A 16,253-nucleotide genomic window follows, 5' to 3' on the forward strand; every position below is an offset into this window, starting at 1 on the left:
TTTTAACCGAGGCTAGCGATTTTCTAAAACAAATTCGTTGAAATCACAAAATTAAAGAAAGACCCAGCTCCAACTTCACAACTTCGTAACTCAGAAATTAACGACATCAAAACTGATTAAATTGCATCTATTGATACATCTAAAACCACATCTAAAGCCCTGCGAACTTTAAGAGAATTCGTAAAGAATCTCGCAGACATAACCGATTGGGGAGGCCGAGTGATATTACAAATCCAGACACCCACGTTTTGTCGGTTATATACGCACTTTGGTAACGATGGTTTACCATTTTATACGCAGCACTCGAGCGTCAGCAAACTTGGAAGAGCAGAGACTCACAAGCAGCGCGTTGTACGAGATGACTTTAGTAGCAACTTTGCTGTTGCCGATTTTGCCTGCTATATATAAAAACATATCTGAATAAACTAGCTCGAAGCGAGTATCCATCTGGCGTCCTATCGGCACGAGAAGATATTTAAGAATATTTTCCGAGGCCGACCAGCGAAACATCATGGCGAACGTAATTTTTCGTAAGGTTTAACGTAACATTCGTGAAATCGTAGAACGATGCCAAATTCGCAAACTTCACGAAAAAAATTCGGGACATTCAATTCAATTATGGGGTCTTACGTGCCAAAACCACTTTTTGATTATGAGGCACACCGCAGTGGAGGAGGAGGAGGAAATAACTTTATTGAGTCCTGAGGAACCCCTCCCCACCCACTCTTGGTTTAGTGGTCGGCATAGGGGTCGCGGGCCGCACCCACGTTGGGACGGGAAGCCCGTGAGCCTCCGCAGGACTCCGGAAATTTCGACCACCTGGGGTTCTTTAACGTGCACCTAAATCTAAGTAGTTGGCAGCTATGCTAAAATGGATAAAATTGATGTAATGCACACCAGTCTGTAACACACCGCCAATTTGTGACTAGGACTTCTGGAAAACGTTTGTAAAACATTGAAACATTTTTACGTGATGCAGTTTATATACAGAGTGGTGATATCTATTTTTGGTATACAAAGTTATGGAATTAAGCTTCGTGCCTTTTCTTTTTTCATAGCTGCCGATCTTCAGCAATAATAATAATAAAAAAAGCCATAGCCAAACACTCTGCTTCGTACTGCAGTCTGTAGAATCTAGATCTCCCTCAAACGTGATAAATTTTATTTAAATTGGTTCAGCAACTGTCTCATATAGGAGCATTTATACGCTTCCCATGTATTTGGCCGCGAGGTAAAGTTCGAAATGCTCTTATAAGCTATGATCGAGGGAAGCCGTATTGCGAGGACTCCGGGTCAGCTTAGACCACTTGGATTTACTTAATAACAATAATTGGGTGCACGAGCTTTTTTACCTCTTCACCATTATATATATATATCCCTCGTGATCGCTATTATACGCAATACCGTGCAGCCATCATCAAACCACCACGGTGTGGGTTTGGCGTACCGATCTGAAAATTCAGCAGCCCCGCTATAATGTCTGGCGGAACGATCGTCCTCGGCCGATTACACAGGGTAAAAGAATAAAAAATACAAACTTGGATTTAGCCAAGAAAAAAAGAAAAACAAAACACGATACGCGCGGCAATCCGATTTCTCGAGAAACAGGTTAGCGTATGAGCGAAGTCGAGCGGGAGCGCCGCGCGGAGGTCACCTTGGTCGCCTTCTCAGCGAGTCCCGGCTAATCTCCACGAGGACGAGGGCAGCGGAGGGGGATGCCGTTATCGGAGGCAGCAGCGAGCTGCGCGATAGCGGAGCGCGAGGAGCGTGGACGACGACGGACGCCTGCCTACGGTCGGTCGTAAACAGGCTGGGCGAACACGATGACGGTCGGATAACGGAGAGTTCGGCGCCCTCCATCGCGCAAGGTCGGCAACGGCGCCGAAGACGTGCCTTCTACCTCCTGAAGGTGGCGGGTCATTCATTGTCGCTGGCCTCCAATACGTTAGTATAGCGGAAGCACAGATGTGTAAGGCGTACAATGGCGTACACCTAAGTACCGGAAGACGTATCAGACAACGGCCATCAACGGCTAAAACTCCTTAAACTTCGTAAAGTAGCGACACGCTTTGAAGACTGCCGCCTCATCGCGCGCTCTGGCCGAGGCCGACGCCGCTATTGGCCTAATAGCATCACGTGGGCCCTTGCGCCACGCATCAGCGCCACTTTTGCCCGAGAAGCGTCTACAGAGTGGCGAGGAGCGCATGTTGGCGCCGTTGCTGCGCTCGAGCAGTGTAGGCGGCGCCACGGTCGAGGAGGGAGCGTGAAAGAAGGATAAACGAGGGGTGAAGGTGGACGAGGAGAGTGTCGCTACTTTACGAAGTTTAAGGGGTTTTATAAAGGCCCGCCTTTTATCAACGGCGCCGTGGATGCGCCATCTGGCGCTTGCAGGGGGCAGTTGGGACACACTCGCCGTGCTGTACTAGGCTACCTACTGCCCTCCCAAGTTAGTAGCGTGTAACAGCACAGCGGAAACATATTAGCTTTAGTGCGTCTGTGTATGTATTACCCTCCACGCATGTCCCTTTGGTGGCGTCATCTTTAGGGGTAGAGTTTAACCGGAAGAGAGAGCACCATAATTGCAGCGATCAGCCCCATTCTACTTAGCTGCTGGTGTGGTGTCGGCACCGATGTAATCGTTGAAATGATGTTCCTTTTTTCTTTGTCGTCAATGTCTACACCCATGTAGCAGATCACATTCTTGGGCAAAGCGTCGCAAGATGTTACCACCAGCACTGCTACTGCTGTCCATGACCTGGTACTATTCCATAAAGCATGTACACAGGTTGACAGCAACATACTGACAATTATCTTTCGAGGTTCCGACAAATGAGGATCTTGGGAGTTTTACTGCGCTACTTACTTTCAGCCACAACTGGTTGTCCGAATATGATGGTGCATTCCAAAGTGAATGTGTAGACAGAAGATAATCCATTGATAGGGCAATGGTGGCAAGATATAGTGACTTTTATTTTGGCTCAGAAAAACAACTTGCTGCAACAGGGCAGCATCATGATAGGCCGAGCGTGACGACACAGTGGACTGTACATATGCAACGCAAGTGAGCGCTGCACCTCAAGATCCTGAGTGGAAATGATGAGCACACGCTGCTTCCACTGATTCTGCAGTGCTCAGATATTGCTCAGGCCTACCCAGGCCAGCTCAGCATAGTAGCCGTCGGTCACAACCACTGTGCAACCATTGTACTTCAAGGATTAGATTTACATTCTGAAGAACACTTATTTAAGTACAGATAAAAGGCTTTAAATTAAAGTACAGGTGCTTATGTGCAAGCTTCCTGCTTTCCGCACCAACTTCAGGATGCTTTCACTGTAAGCTCTTGCTCATTTCATTTATGCAGTGCCTTCTAGCAATCTACCACAGATACTCAAATTAAGCTTTTAAACAAGCAATGGTTTAAAAATGCAGGCTGGAATTATAGGCTGTGTTAGTACAAAGAAAAAGGAATTCCAGTGACTCGATCTCAGTGATGACTGTCAAACATGTTTGTGTGCTTATTATTATCTCGATCACGGCTGAGGTTGTGTTAGACGCACGCATATTTACAACTATCGACACTTCCTCTCTAATGTACACCAGCTTGCTAAGCAAAACACAACGCAACCAACCCTCGAGCTTCTTCCATGCAACTAAAAATTTCAACTATGGTAAAAGATAAAATTAAAAACCGTCCTCTCTACAAAACACCAGAAAAATGTCTTTGGAATCCTAAAACGCAAAACATAAAACAAGGCGAACGGACCACTACACCAAAAAAGAAAACCACACTGAACAAGCACGGACTTTGACACATGCACCCTGCCAGAAGAAGAGTCCACAGGAGGCACTGCAACCGGACAAGTGCGCTCTTCACAGGAGTAGGTCTCAATGGACCAGTACTTCCTCAACACTGCTTGCACGACGGGCGGAAACGCGGGACTAGCATACGATCACACCACAGCTTGTTTGTCGGCATCGCACACCTCAGCCTTCCTAACCTGGAAAAGGCAGGATTTAAACACTGTCTCAGTCGACCATCGGCAACACCACATTCAAAATTATGCAGTGCAATAACTCCGAAAAATACTTAGGTTCAACATCCCAAAGTAACACATGGGCTATGATAAACATCAATGCTGATGATAAATGCCTAAGCCAATGAGTCTTCACAATGAGTCAAAAAGGAAGAATGGTGATGCTGGCCGGAAAACAGCCTCGATGATCGAACAACTTTCAGCAAAGACCCTTTTCATAATTTGCAAGTGCATTCCTCTGCACTGCACATTTGCCCAACTAATGGCGGCACCAGTCAAGATTCAAGTGAAGACGAAATGCTAGCTGTGCACGTTCAGGCTTGTTTCTTGCAAATGGTTTCGTAATGAGAGCAATGTCTACACTTTCTGTCATATTACAAGCAAACTGTGCTGGTAGACATTCTTTGCAAAAATGACTATGCCGCCATTAATTGGGCATGCTGCCCCACAGGAAAGCTAGCTTGACAATCAAGAAAAGGGTCTAACTTTATTGTCGTGAATTTCATTTCACGTGTGTGCGAGCGTAGTCAGAGCATTTCACACAGCAAATGTGACAGGCAAAACTGAATGTTGCATTCAAGATGCCATAGCTGCCAAAGCTTATTTCATAGACGTCAGCACGTTGCTATGGCAGCGCTGTGTCGGCAATGCTGTGCGCTTGCCAATAGTTCCAGTAGTTTATCAGCAGATGGTGCTGTCGGTGCAGCTGGCCATGCACCTGTGCCTACATTTAACAGATCTGAGCTCTGTACCCATAACTGCTTATGCCTAAAATCCTGCAAGCAAGCTCATTATTTGTGTGCTTTAGGAGGAAGCTTTAGCAGCTTGGGAGCTCCTATTTAACACATGGGAGCGGAGAAATAATTTGGGGTGTGCGAATAACAAATAGTAGATTTCAAGCCATGTACCAAATGGAACCAAAAAATAAACAAGCCAAATATCAAATCAAATAGTGAATATAGGGAAAGTTATCACAAAGCTTATGCAAAGTTTATCACATTTTGTGCATGAAAACATGGTACTGCACATGCTCGGTAGTCTACTAGCATTGCACAACACGAATGTTGCAAGCTATCAGTAACTTAGGTACCTAGGAATCGAGATGTACAGGGTTGTCCATTCTCTCAGTACAAACACGGTGCAGCGTGGTCGTGCTCTGTGGAGCGCGGCCGCACTGTACCGTGTTCGTGCTGATGGAGCGGACAACCCTGTACAGAATAGTCTATTGTCATTAAAGGGAACACCAAATTAGTATGCCAGCACTGATTATAACTCAGTTCTATATGAAGGTCTGGAAAATATCTTTTTTTTATCAATAGAACATCTGTTGAATAGAATCAAGTACTTCTTTCTCTCTGAAGCTGAAAAGGTGATGAAGTTGTACTGAATATCTTATGAGATCTAAGAATGGCGTCAGGAACGAGAGGGCACCGTACAAAGTGTCTCAAAGATAGCAGCTCGGAACAATGTTGGTGCCAACCCGTACACTAACTCTCATTGGCAAGGCGGTTTGTCAGCTATCCAAGTCTTGTGTAGCCGCTGCGAATAAATCTGCGTTGATTTGGCAAGAAACTGCAACGTTAGTCACTGAAGCCTCATGAAGCAACGTCAAAGAGGCCTAATGGCCTGAATGATAGCTGTTGAAGGGGTGTTAAGGTCCACAGGCATGGGCACCAAGTTTATCTGTGCACTTAAACTGGTATGACACAAATCTCCAAAGTGCTTGAATGTGTGTGTGTGTGTGCGTGTGTGTGTGTGACCATGCATCATGCATATTCAATATTTTAACGCAGTTGAGTGAAGGTACTTTAATTATTTACGTTGGGCGAACTTGTGCCCGACATTAAAAGAAAAGAAACCAAGACATTTCGGCTCCCATATAGGGGTCTTGTTCACAATCATTGTGGACAAGGCCCCCCGTATGTCTTGGTTTCTTTTCTTTTAATGTTTTTGGTCGGTGTCCGTTTTACCCTTGACTAATAGTAACTTTCTTCTTGAATGCAAAGAATTCTGCTCAAATCAGTCCAGAATTTGTCTCACAGAAGCATTTCTGCAGTTTACTTGTATCTGAATGAGCAAATGGGAGTTGGCTGCGAGCTAGAGTTTCCTGTTAAGGATGCATGCTAGTCAACGACACATGCAACATACCGTGGCCACTCAACAGAGTGAGTGCTGGTTGACCGATTGTTCACAGGAGGCCTCATAGCAGCACCAGGTCCACCAAATTTCCCTTTGGTTGTGTCATGGACTCAGGGAAGAACTCTACAATGGTGTCAAAGAGACTGGTGCGCAGATAGAACTTGTAGTCAGGGTCACCCATGTCTGAAACAGCAGAGCGAACATTGTATCTTTTTTTCCCCCTTTTCCTCAAGCTTTACACATACCAGCCTATAACCTGACCCTGAAACTTCAATGCGGAAAACTGAAGCACTGTTGAAGTTTCTGCATGACACGAAACTAGATGAACGGCTCTAGTAGTACTAGAGTAGTACGGCTCTAGTACTTCCCCAGTGCAGAGCAACAGACTAGAATGCACTAGCTCAGGTTGACCTCTATCTTAACTATCCATAAAATCTTTCCCTCTCTCACTTTAAAGTTGGAGTACTATTACATGAAATAGAGTGAGGGAGCATAAATAAGCTGCAGTAACAAACAGAAATAGTGGATATGTCCATATACACAATCCAGAAAAAAAGAAAGGTAAGCAAATTCAATGGCAATTTAGCAGTAAATGCAAGAGAAATGCAATATGTTGCACCTCTTTTAGGTCCCAGATCCATGATTTAAACTGGCTTCAGCACTTTGCAAAGCGTTGTACAGGAGCTCACTAACCACACATCCTAGCTGCCTCTTCGCAAATTTCAACTGTCTCCAAACCACTGTCAGTTGCGCATGCACACATATGTGCATGAAAAATCACACATACATACACACAAAGCGCATGCACGCACTCATATACCGTATTTACTCGCATAATGATCGCACTTTTCTGTCAGAAAAATTGATGCGAAATCAGGCGTGTGATCATTACGCTGGTTAAATTTCCCGCGAAAAGAAAAAAAATTTTTTTTCGTCCCGCATTTGCTGTGGGACACCAAAACAAAAATGGCGGCCGGCGAAGCAAGCTGAACGCGCTGAAAGCGATTTTATTTTTCTTCTCGTGAGTACATTACGTGCATTGAAACAGTTTCTTCCGTGTCAGTAATGAATAATATCGTTAATATCGGCAAGTTTGCAGCAATAACATAGACATGTCCACTTTGAGGGGACAGAAACAGATGGGCACGCTTAGCTGCCAGTGACATAGAAACACATGGCCGGCATGCTGTGGAAACTGCAGCATCTGTCTTCACTACTATCCTAATACGGCACGTTTCCGCTAAGGGTGGGTGAATATATTAACTGTGTTACAAGCGTCGGCGTATGAATAGGGTACACTTTTAACGTATCAGTGTATACGTGGCTACTATCGTTGCTGCTTGCGATTTGTTGCGTGCCCACAAGTGCAGATGAGAAGAATCGAAAGGCGCCTTTTTTGTTGTTGACCACAACCATTATAAAGCCTACACATAATAAAGGCAAGTTTGGTTGTAGCTTTTTTTTCTTTAGTCATGGAAGTGCGGAAAGTGATGAAAGTAATGAAATGAGCCATCTACTTAAGAATGTTTGGTGTGTGCAGACGGCTTGGTTTGTCTTGAAGAGTTGTTCGCATAGCATTCGACAGATGGTAAGCGCTATCATTATTAGCTAGACTTGGCACACGACATATCGCTGCGGCAAGTTCGGGCTGCGATCATTACACGGGAAATTTAAAAAAAACTAATTTTGACGGCAAAATTCAGGTGTGCGATCATTACGCGAGTGCGATCATTATGTGAGTAAATACGGTATACCTCTACCACTTGACCAGCTTCCCACAATTCACACACATACATTTTTTTCCACTTTGACACTCCTAATGCGAAAACACCAAAGAAAAAGCAGCCAAGTCACTATGATAGTGCCTATGGACACAAGCATACAGTGCCTACCTTTTCCGGTGAACATTTTTCACTGTCTAACCACTGTTACAAAGTTATTGCTCAGCGCATGGTAGACTGAATGTGACACTGATGCACTGAATATGACACAGTTTTGGTGGAAGATAGTGCATTTTGCACAGCACTTCCACATCCGTGCTTACTGTCATTTACTGCATGCTTCTATCATGCATAAGTTTCAACCCGTTGGGTTCTCTATCCCTGTAGTGTTCCACAGCAGGTGGCAAGGTTAATAGTGAAAGCACTGGCTTACACCTGAAAATTTATGTGCCTTTTACAGAAAGAACTAGTAGTAGTAGCAATTCATCGTTTATTTAAATAATTCGATAGGTATATAGAGGTAAACGAAAGGAAAGAAAATTGCCACTGACCACAGCCAGCAGTGAAGGAGAGAGTGGAGTGGGGAGCAGATGGAGAGGGAAAGAGGATAGAGTAAAGGATAACTATTTACATATGTATAATATAGCGACTAGGTAAAAGAATATACATAGTTCGCTTGTGAGCGACTTCCTTGAGACAGTTTGTTACTTGGCCTCGCATATTGGCACTGTCAATATCACATAGAGCAACTGGGTGGTGATGCCCGGCTGCTCGACCATGTGACACAGTGGAACTAGTGCGAATATAGTGAACCTGATGACGATTTTAGTGATGAGGAGAAACATATTCCACCATCAGATGACCAGCAAAATCTTCAGATGAGAGCACTGACGAAAGCGTCAATGAGGACCCTACACAAAGCAGTTCTTGTTTTGATCATCCTCCATGACATACTGGCTGGAAGCTGTACACTGTCTAGGAGTCTCAGAAATAAAGAAAATTTTATGAAGTATGTCACTTACTGCATGCTTGTTCACATAAGTGCACTTTCTGCACGGCTTCCAACATGAGCAAAGCAGTTCCTGACCGGACCAACCACAAAATGAGTAAATGCTCTCGACCGTAAAGGGTTAATGTTAGTCATCATTGTGACTATTATGACTATCAGACAAATGGTCGAGAATTGAGCATCCCACAAAACAAAATGCACAAACATGGCCCGATGGATGGCTCTCCAGAGTAGGCGTGAATGCCAGATCACACCACTACAAGCCAAATTCAGACAGACTGTAACTGTACCTCCTAAAGGCGCTGCTGTCGTCATCTCGTCTCGGTCAGTGTCAGGGTGCTTGAAGAGACTAGATGCTTGCAACTGAAACTGGAATTAAAAAAAAAAGAAGAAAACAACTTGAGCAGCTAAACAGACATGAGAAGTTAGCTCACCCCACATGAAAAGCCAAGGAGAGAACAACAAAAACTGATTCTGCAGGCATCATCAGATACAAAACTGAATAATTGCTGGCTACAAGGAGTAATTCTTGTTGGGCTAGTTGGCGAAACATAGCTTCTAGAAGATGGGCACAAGTTGTAACACATACCGAGAAGGACAGACGAGTGCCCATTCAATGTGTGAATTTGTGCCCAAAATCTAATAGCCATATATATGGTCTTTGGCCATGGTGTACAATTAAGTAATTATGTGAGCCCCCACAATAACACTGCAGAAGCTGCAGTGTGTACCTTTGTAACCTTGTACAACAGTCCAGAGAGGAGGTTTTCTCGCTCTCCCTTAACGAAATGTATATACAGACGAACCCAGTTATGACGATCCCAGGTACTGTATTTGTTAGTTTATAAGGCGAGGGTGCCAGTTGGAGGACCCCAGAAAAGAAAATATCGCCTTATGGAGTAGCTTCATGGCATCGCGGTGCACGCTGCCGTAAAGCCACACTATAAGGTGAAAGTTGCGCTGTCGCGAAGCCACACTATATGGCGAAATTCACGCTGCCATGAAGCTACACCTAAAGGCAAAATTTGCATATATGGCACGGTGCGAGTTTTAGGCTCAAGATTCTGGGAACAAAACCTCGCCTTATATTTGAATAAGTACGGTATAACAATCTATCGATTGTGATCATAGATTGCTATACGCATTGACGTTTTTCCGACCCTGCTTATTGAAACTGCTTCCAAATGTAACGCATGTTTTTTAAATCACTGTAGTGTTATAATGAATGCTTCGGACCTGGCCAAGCTAAAAAGAGGGCACATGTGAAGTACCCCCCAAAGCATGGAAGTGCAACCAAACTCTGTGCACTGCAGCATGCAACCCGTTTCAGTCCAACCGGGGCGATTATATGGCCTTCGAGATAAGCGACCGAGCGAGCACTGTGTGCGGATTTTAAAAGTCGGGAAGAATGTGCTTCCAAGCCGCGGTTCCAAGGAGGACCCAAAAGAGGGGTACAGCATAAACAGCATAATGTGGGGCGTGCACTGGCATGTGCGCTGACGCGATATCAGATGCCATAATGGCAAGCTGCCACCACCCAATGTTCCAGAGTATTTGGAATTACTCAGCTGTTATCAGGAAATTACGGTTCGGCGGGGCTTCATTTACACTTTGTTGATTGCTGACGGTTCATGGTGACTTTCTACCTTTTGAACACTGCATTTTTTTTTTTTGCCTGAAGCGATTTAGCTAACATAATTTTACGGCTGTTGTGTGGCCGATGTGCAGTCGTAGTGCTGAGACCATGATTTTCGAGACCTTCGTAGAATGACGGCATGGCGCAGTAATTTCCAAAGTTTACGCTTCCGGCCAGCTAGAGTGCTTCGCTCTCTTGTGCATAATACGGTAATGTCCCATTGGTAATAAAATATATCACAAGCTTTCGAATAAAAAATGGCGGCTGCGCTTGCAATTTCAAAATGACAGGAGACCGGAACCAGGCACCACTTTGAAACAGCTAAACGCCGCTGCATTTTGTTGTTTATATCGACATTTCTAACAAAAATTTGTGGTTAGATGCAGGATCACACTGGGAAAAAAAATGACATTGATAACCTGGTTTTTGGACCTGAGTGCTGCTGATTTGTAACTGCTGATGCCAGCTTCAGTGCAGTTATTTTTTGGGGTTTTTAAGGGTGGGCCCATATATAGAAAGATCTACTGATATACCGACCAATTTTCACGGCACTATCAAGTTCTTTACAGTAAACAGTTCTGACTGTGTTTAACCCTAGTATTGTTAGCCAGCTCTGCTTTCAACTGCCCTTTCAACCGCAAGGGTAATGTATTAGTGAACTCGGGAGCAAGCAACTGACACACATGACACATTTTTCAAAGCAAGTGTCAAAACATAAGCAACAGAGGAAGTGCAGTTCCAAGTCGAGAGATCAAGTACCAAGGGAAATGCACACCTGTCTCTCTTCTTCAACATTGGTGTGGTCCACCGTGTCAGCCAGTTCGGTCTGGAGGTACCGCAGGGCCGCCAGAGGGTCCTCAAAGGTGATCTCCCGAAAACAGTGCTGCCGCACCAGCTGTCTACACCTCCTCAGCAGCTGCTCCTTGGATGGCCGACATAGCTGCAGTAGGCCAAGATAGCAGATTCTTGCAGTGCGGTGTACAAAAACAAAAGCAGAGGGTGCGGACACTGTCAAAATCACCAGAAATCTGCAGACATTATCCAGCCTTCTCAACTTCCGCTTTTTTGTTGCAGAGCTCTGCACATTAAGAGGGCCTATCTGTATGAGCTTCCATTTCGCACAGATTCTGACTTTTCAAACATGTCTTTAGTGTGTGAGTAACTGTAGCACATATCTTCAAATTAGTGGTGTGGCTGTATCAGTATTACATGCTAATTATGCCGCTTTTTACTTTGTTTGCTTTCAGTCTCAATGAAACCAAATTCGGCCGATGTGGCTTTTGGTCTCAAATACAGAGGAAATGTGGCATTAAATGAAGTGCAGAAAATGCAGCAGATCACATAGTTTTCATGCTCCCTCGACTCTGTCTGCAAACCCGCCGTGGTGACTTAGCAGCTGTGGTGTTGCGCTGCTAATCATGAGGTTGCCAGGTCGAATCCTGGCCACCGTGGCAGCATTTTGATGGGGGCGAAATGCAGAAAACCCATGTCCGGTACAATGGGGGCACATTAAAGGGACACTAAAAATAAAAATTATTTCTTCAGTATTATCAAATCACCCTTCCACAATGTCAAAAATTCCACTCTTACCGTAAGAAAACGCTTGGTAGGCCAGAAAAGGGGCAAAAACGAAAGGCTGGTGGCGACGCTGCCTTGAAGTTCCAGCAACAGTCCACCATGACGTCATAGATTCTGACGTTATCTGCTAGGGCCTAAGTGATTATTTAGCGGTAAAGTTCCACTAGATTGCGTTCTAAAGTAGCCAGAGACTTAATATGTCAAGTTTCGGAAATCTTTTAACTGGTCAATGCCACCTAAATGTGAAAAATTACACTTTGAAATATCTGACACCACAATTATGTACCATAGTTCGTGTTTCAGCACGAAATTTAAAATGTGAGACTTTGGCCTTCATTTTATCTTCTAATAATCAACCTATCATTACCAAATTAACGACAACAGAGTTTTCAAAGACTACTTTATCAGTCTAAACTGATTTATTGTATCACGTTAGTGTCCCTGGTGGGATCCCCTGGTGGTCAAAATTAATCCAGAGCCGCCTACTACAGCGTGCCTTATAATCAAATTGTGGTTTTGGCACATAAAAACCCTTGAATTCAGCTCTGCCTGTAAACAGACAAGAATTTGGCAAAACCTGTCGCAGACATCCTCATTTTTAGTTTGCTCCACTCATAGAGGTTGCCAGTGTGCGTATACAGCATGCCAATACTTCCCTCAGGTGAAACTGCAGTCAATAATTACTTTTTCAATTCAATGCCCCAAAAAACCTCCCCCCCCCCTCACACACACACGCTCAAATCATTAATTAGTAGCGAGGAGCTGTGGGAGACTGCCCTGTGCAGCTCCGATCCCACCCTACAGGACCGAGTCCCGAGGTGGGCTGAGGAGGTAGCGGAGGCCTACCACGACTGGTAGACGGACTTCTAGCCACATAATGTGGTGACGGACGCCTGCTGGGACTGGAGTACTTAGACCTCCCTCTCTCCGCCCCGGCCCCTTCCCTCCCTTGAAAGGGGAATAAAGTTCATTCATTCATTCATTCATTCAATTCGAAAGTTGAAGTAGATGTGCTTTGGTAGAAATGACATTAAGATCTTCATCACAGCGATAGCAAGGTATTAAATAATTCACAAAGTACTGCAGCATTATTTAAAGGTACGACAGCATTCATTTGCTGGGCACAGTGCACATCTGCTGCCTGCGCACACATTCGTAAGGTGTCAGAGTGACGCTCCACTCGTCAAATGCAACCACTCACAAACGCCAAAAGCACGAAAACGCATATTAGCTTTGAAAAAGGCGTTGCTACAAAATAATGGCCCAGATGGTTGAGCACACTTGGAATTTAGTCCTGTATAAGGCATGCTGTTCGCATCACTTCACAATGAGGATTGACAAATTATCTTCACCAATTCGCCCTCTCTTTCTTATGTAGTAGCCCCCCCTTCCCTTTTGTTTGTGTGTGTACTAGTGCCACACGAGAAGCTCCCGCGCCTGCGATCTTCATAGCACTGCACACTCAAGCATACAAACTTGCTAAGTGATGTGGATGTGCAAGGTAAGCACTGCAGACACTGAGGCTGTGCGCTTTCATGCTGCTAATTTGCTCATTATACTGGTCACTTGAAGTTGTATTTCAAATGTTTCAATTCTTCAACACTTTTATCACGATTTTCCAGCGATATTGACGCAACAAACTTTACTATGTTTGCGAGTAGCACCAAGCATACATTCTTAAAGGGCCCCTCACCAGGTCTGGCCATCTTGAGCTGACAAGCACAGAGCACACAATAAGTTCTAACGATCGTGTTTGCAAAGAAATACATTGCAACGCACTGCGGATCTGAAATTTCAATCCCAATGCCATTTTCCCTTTCCCTCGCGGCAACCGCGCTCCAAGCCGGACGGTGATGTACTTGTGTCCGCAGTATGACGTCGCTCGAGGTGACACGGAACTTCGAGAATTATTCAAGCAACATCTGTTATTTGTGTGATGTACTGCTAGAATTGACGAACTAAAGTTTAGAGAAATAATAAAACACCGAAACAGAATGTCTGCATCTTTTTTGTTTTACTTCGCACTGAAGCAAGAGAGGTGGACTTCTGCTTCGTCTGCCTGTTCCCACGGTTGTGCAGCCACGTGCGCAGGTACCGAAACTATGCCATTTTCTACCGTGTTCCAGCACGTGATTATGCTCTGCGATTCGCTTGTTCTGCCTCAACATTCGTGTAGCACTGAATTATACTGCTAGTCATGTGTCCTTGTGCATAGCACCCAAAATCGTGCGCTGCGCGAAACGAGACAATAGCTCACGCAAACGTTGTCAGTGGAAGTGCGCGGCGCCGAAAAAAAAAAAAAAAAAAAAAGAAGCGAGGAGAAAAAAAGTGAAGGCGGGGGGAGGGGGGCCCTGTGACGTATGCGTCACGCCATCCTCAAGGTCCAGTATTGGAGAACACAGGGAAGGAATTTCACTTGCGGAGGCTAGATGGGGTGAATAGAGAGTGTCTCGCTTGACAGTGGAGCCCGCCTGCTGAAATCATGGGTTCGTGGCACTGAAATATTTCTATCTCGGCTATTAATGAGCCGATTTGAAAAATTCTTCCGTCAGAACGCTCCCCAGAGGACACGTAACAACTTCCAGCGTATAAGCAAAATTTGCTATGGGGCCTGGCGAGGGGCCCTTTAAAGCCTACGCTGTCCTGGTTCATTGAAGAAAGGTGATGCTTTAGTTAGCCCCAGAAATTAATAGCTGCACTGCTTAGAAGCATGAGTACTCACCTGGAGTGACCAGAAGTCGTCTAGTCTGACTTTTGGCGAATTCGGTCGACCTGGATTGCCACCGAAGAGGTAGTGAACCTGCAAATGGAGGTAGAAATAATACCTTCCATCAATAACTTACAAAACTGAGGCTTAATGGAGCACAAATATAAATTATCAGTCAAAAGAAACTATATCGCATAGTTCGTGGGTGTACAGGGATGGCACCCTGTAAGTATCAATGCTAGAAAACATAACATAGTTGTAATTCAATAATAAAGCCAGTTTTCATATGCTGGACCTGCTGCACTGTTATGAAGTGACGACACAGCCCAATTTGGCAAAGTTAACTATGATGACGTAAGCTATAGATCAACCAAGGCACAAGTCTGCCAGAGTTCCTTTGGGTTGTTATTGTGTCTGAGATTTGTGGCAATTGCAAGATCTGAAAAAGTGCATATAGGATAATGCTCGAGCTGTTCAAGGTCAGTTAGGGTGCGCTTAGAGAAAGAGCTGATAAAAGGAACCAACCTTTTTGACATGATCGTAGACAAGTTGATGAGCGAATCGAGGGCAGGGCTCTTGCATGCTCTGCTTTGACGTTGCCTGTTGTCCGTAGTCACTGTGGTAGATGCATGACCTGAAAATGCAAGGAGTCATGCGTATCACACCTGGCTTAAACTTTTTCTGGTGACCACTAACCATTTATTTTGGTTGATGTCATAGATCCAGAAAGAGTTCTTGACGTTGTCCTCCCGTTTCTCCTTGTCTTTGTTTGAGCCCGACAGCACGTGGATCTCGTTAAGCTCTGGGTCAATGGTTGCCCGCTGCGTGAACCCCGCTGCTGGCACTGTGCATGAAAAAAAAAATACATTCCCAATGTTCAGACAAGATGTATGTGTGACCTTTTCGCCAAGTCCTCTAACGTCCCACCTGCACATTATCAATACATTGACCTATGACTCAATGCTGCAATGACATTCTTACATGACGAACAAGTGCTCTACAATTCATTTTACATTTCACAAGGCAAATTTTTTGCACAAGCTGCTGGAGACTTTTTTCACTGTGCTTTTTTAAAAGGCTTCATGAGAGAACGTATTGGGTTCTCGCACTACTGAATTTAATGCGGCATTACAGTGAAGATCAAATCGTGGAGTGCCACAAATGGAGAAACATAGGCAAAAACACACACACACACACACACACACACACACACACACACACACACACACACAGCACAACTACAGTCAAAATATGGTTATATAACAGTCACATCAGGAATTAAATTACCGTCTTCATATGCAATATTCATTACAGACATGCATTCTACTAATATTTGCAAAAAGACATTTGCTACTGGGTTTGTACAAAAGAAGTGCAAGCGTTATGAAATGCACCAATACTGCAAGCCAATGACCAACCAGCAAAGCAG

The 16,253-nt window shown here is 44.5% G+C and overlaps 1 protein-coding gene across 2 annotated transcripts in view; it reads right to left on the minus strand.

The window, feature by feature from the left end:
• Window positions 1–2,949: 2,949 nt before the first annotated feature.
• Window positions 2,950–16,253, minus strand: part of muskelin (muskelin 1) — a 32,121-nt gene continuing 18,817 nt past the window's right edge. For both annotated transcript variants that reach the window (XM_050170620.2, XM_055066162.1), the window contains 7 exons: window positions 15,521–15,668; window positions 15,350–15,458; window positions 14,840–14,917; window positions 11,315–11,479; window positions 9,194–9,272; window positions 6,183–6,356; window positions 2,950–3,998 (listed from right to left, as the gene is read on the minus strand). In XM_050170620.2, the coding sequence (XP_050026577.1) occupies window positions 6,235–6,356; window positions 9,194–9,272; window positions 11,315–11,479; window positions 14,840–14,917; window positions 15,350–15,458; window positions 15,521–15,668 (701 nt within the window). In that variant the 3' untranslated portion in view covers window positions 2,950–3,998; window positions 6,183–6,234. The remainder of the gene's footprint in view (window positions 3,999–6,182; window positions 6,357–9,193; window positions 9,273–11,314; window positions 11,480–14,839; window positions 14,918–15,349; window positions 15,459–15,520; window positions 15,669–16,253) is intronic.

Source organism: Dermacentor andersoni, chromosome 6 (genome assembly GCF_023375885.2).
Source record: "Dermacentor andersoni chromosome 6, qqDerAnde1_hic_scaffold, whole genome shotgun sequence".
NCBI lineage: Eukaryota > Metazoa > Arthropoda > Arachnida > Ixodida > Ixodidae > Dermacentor > Dermacentor andersoni.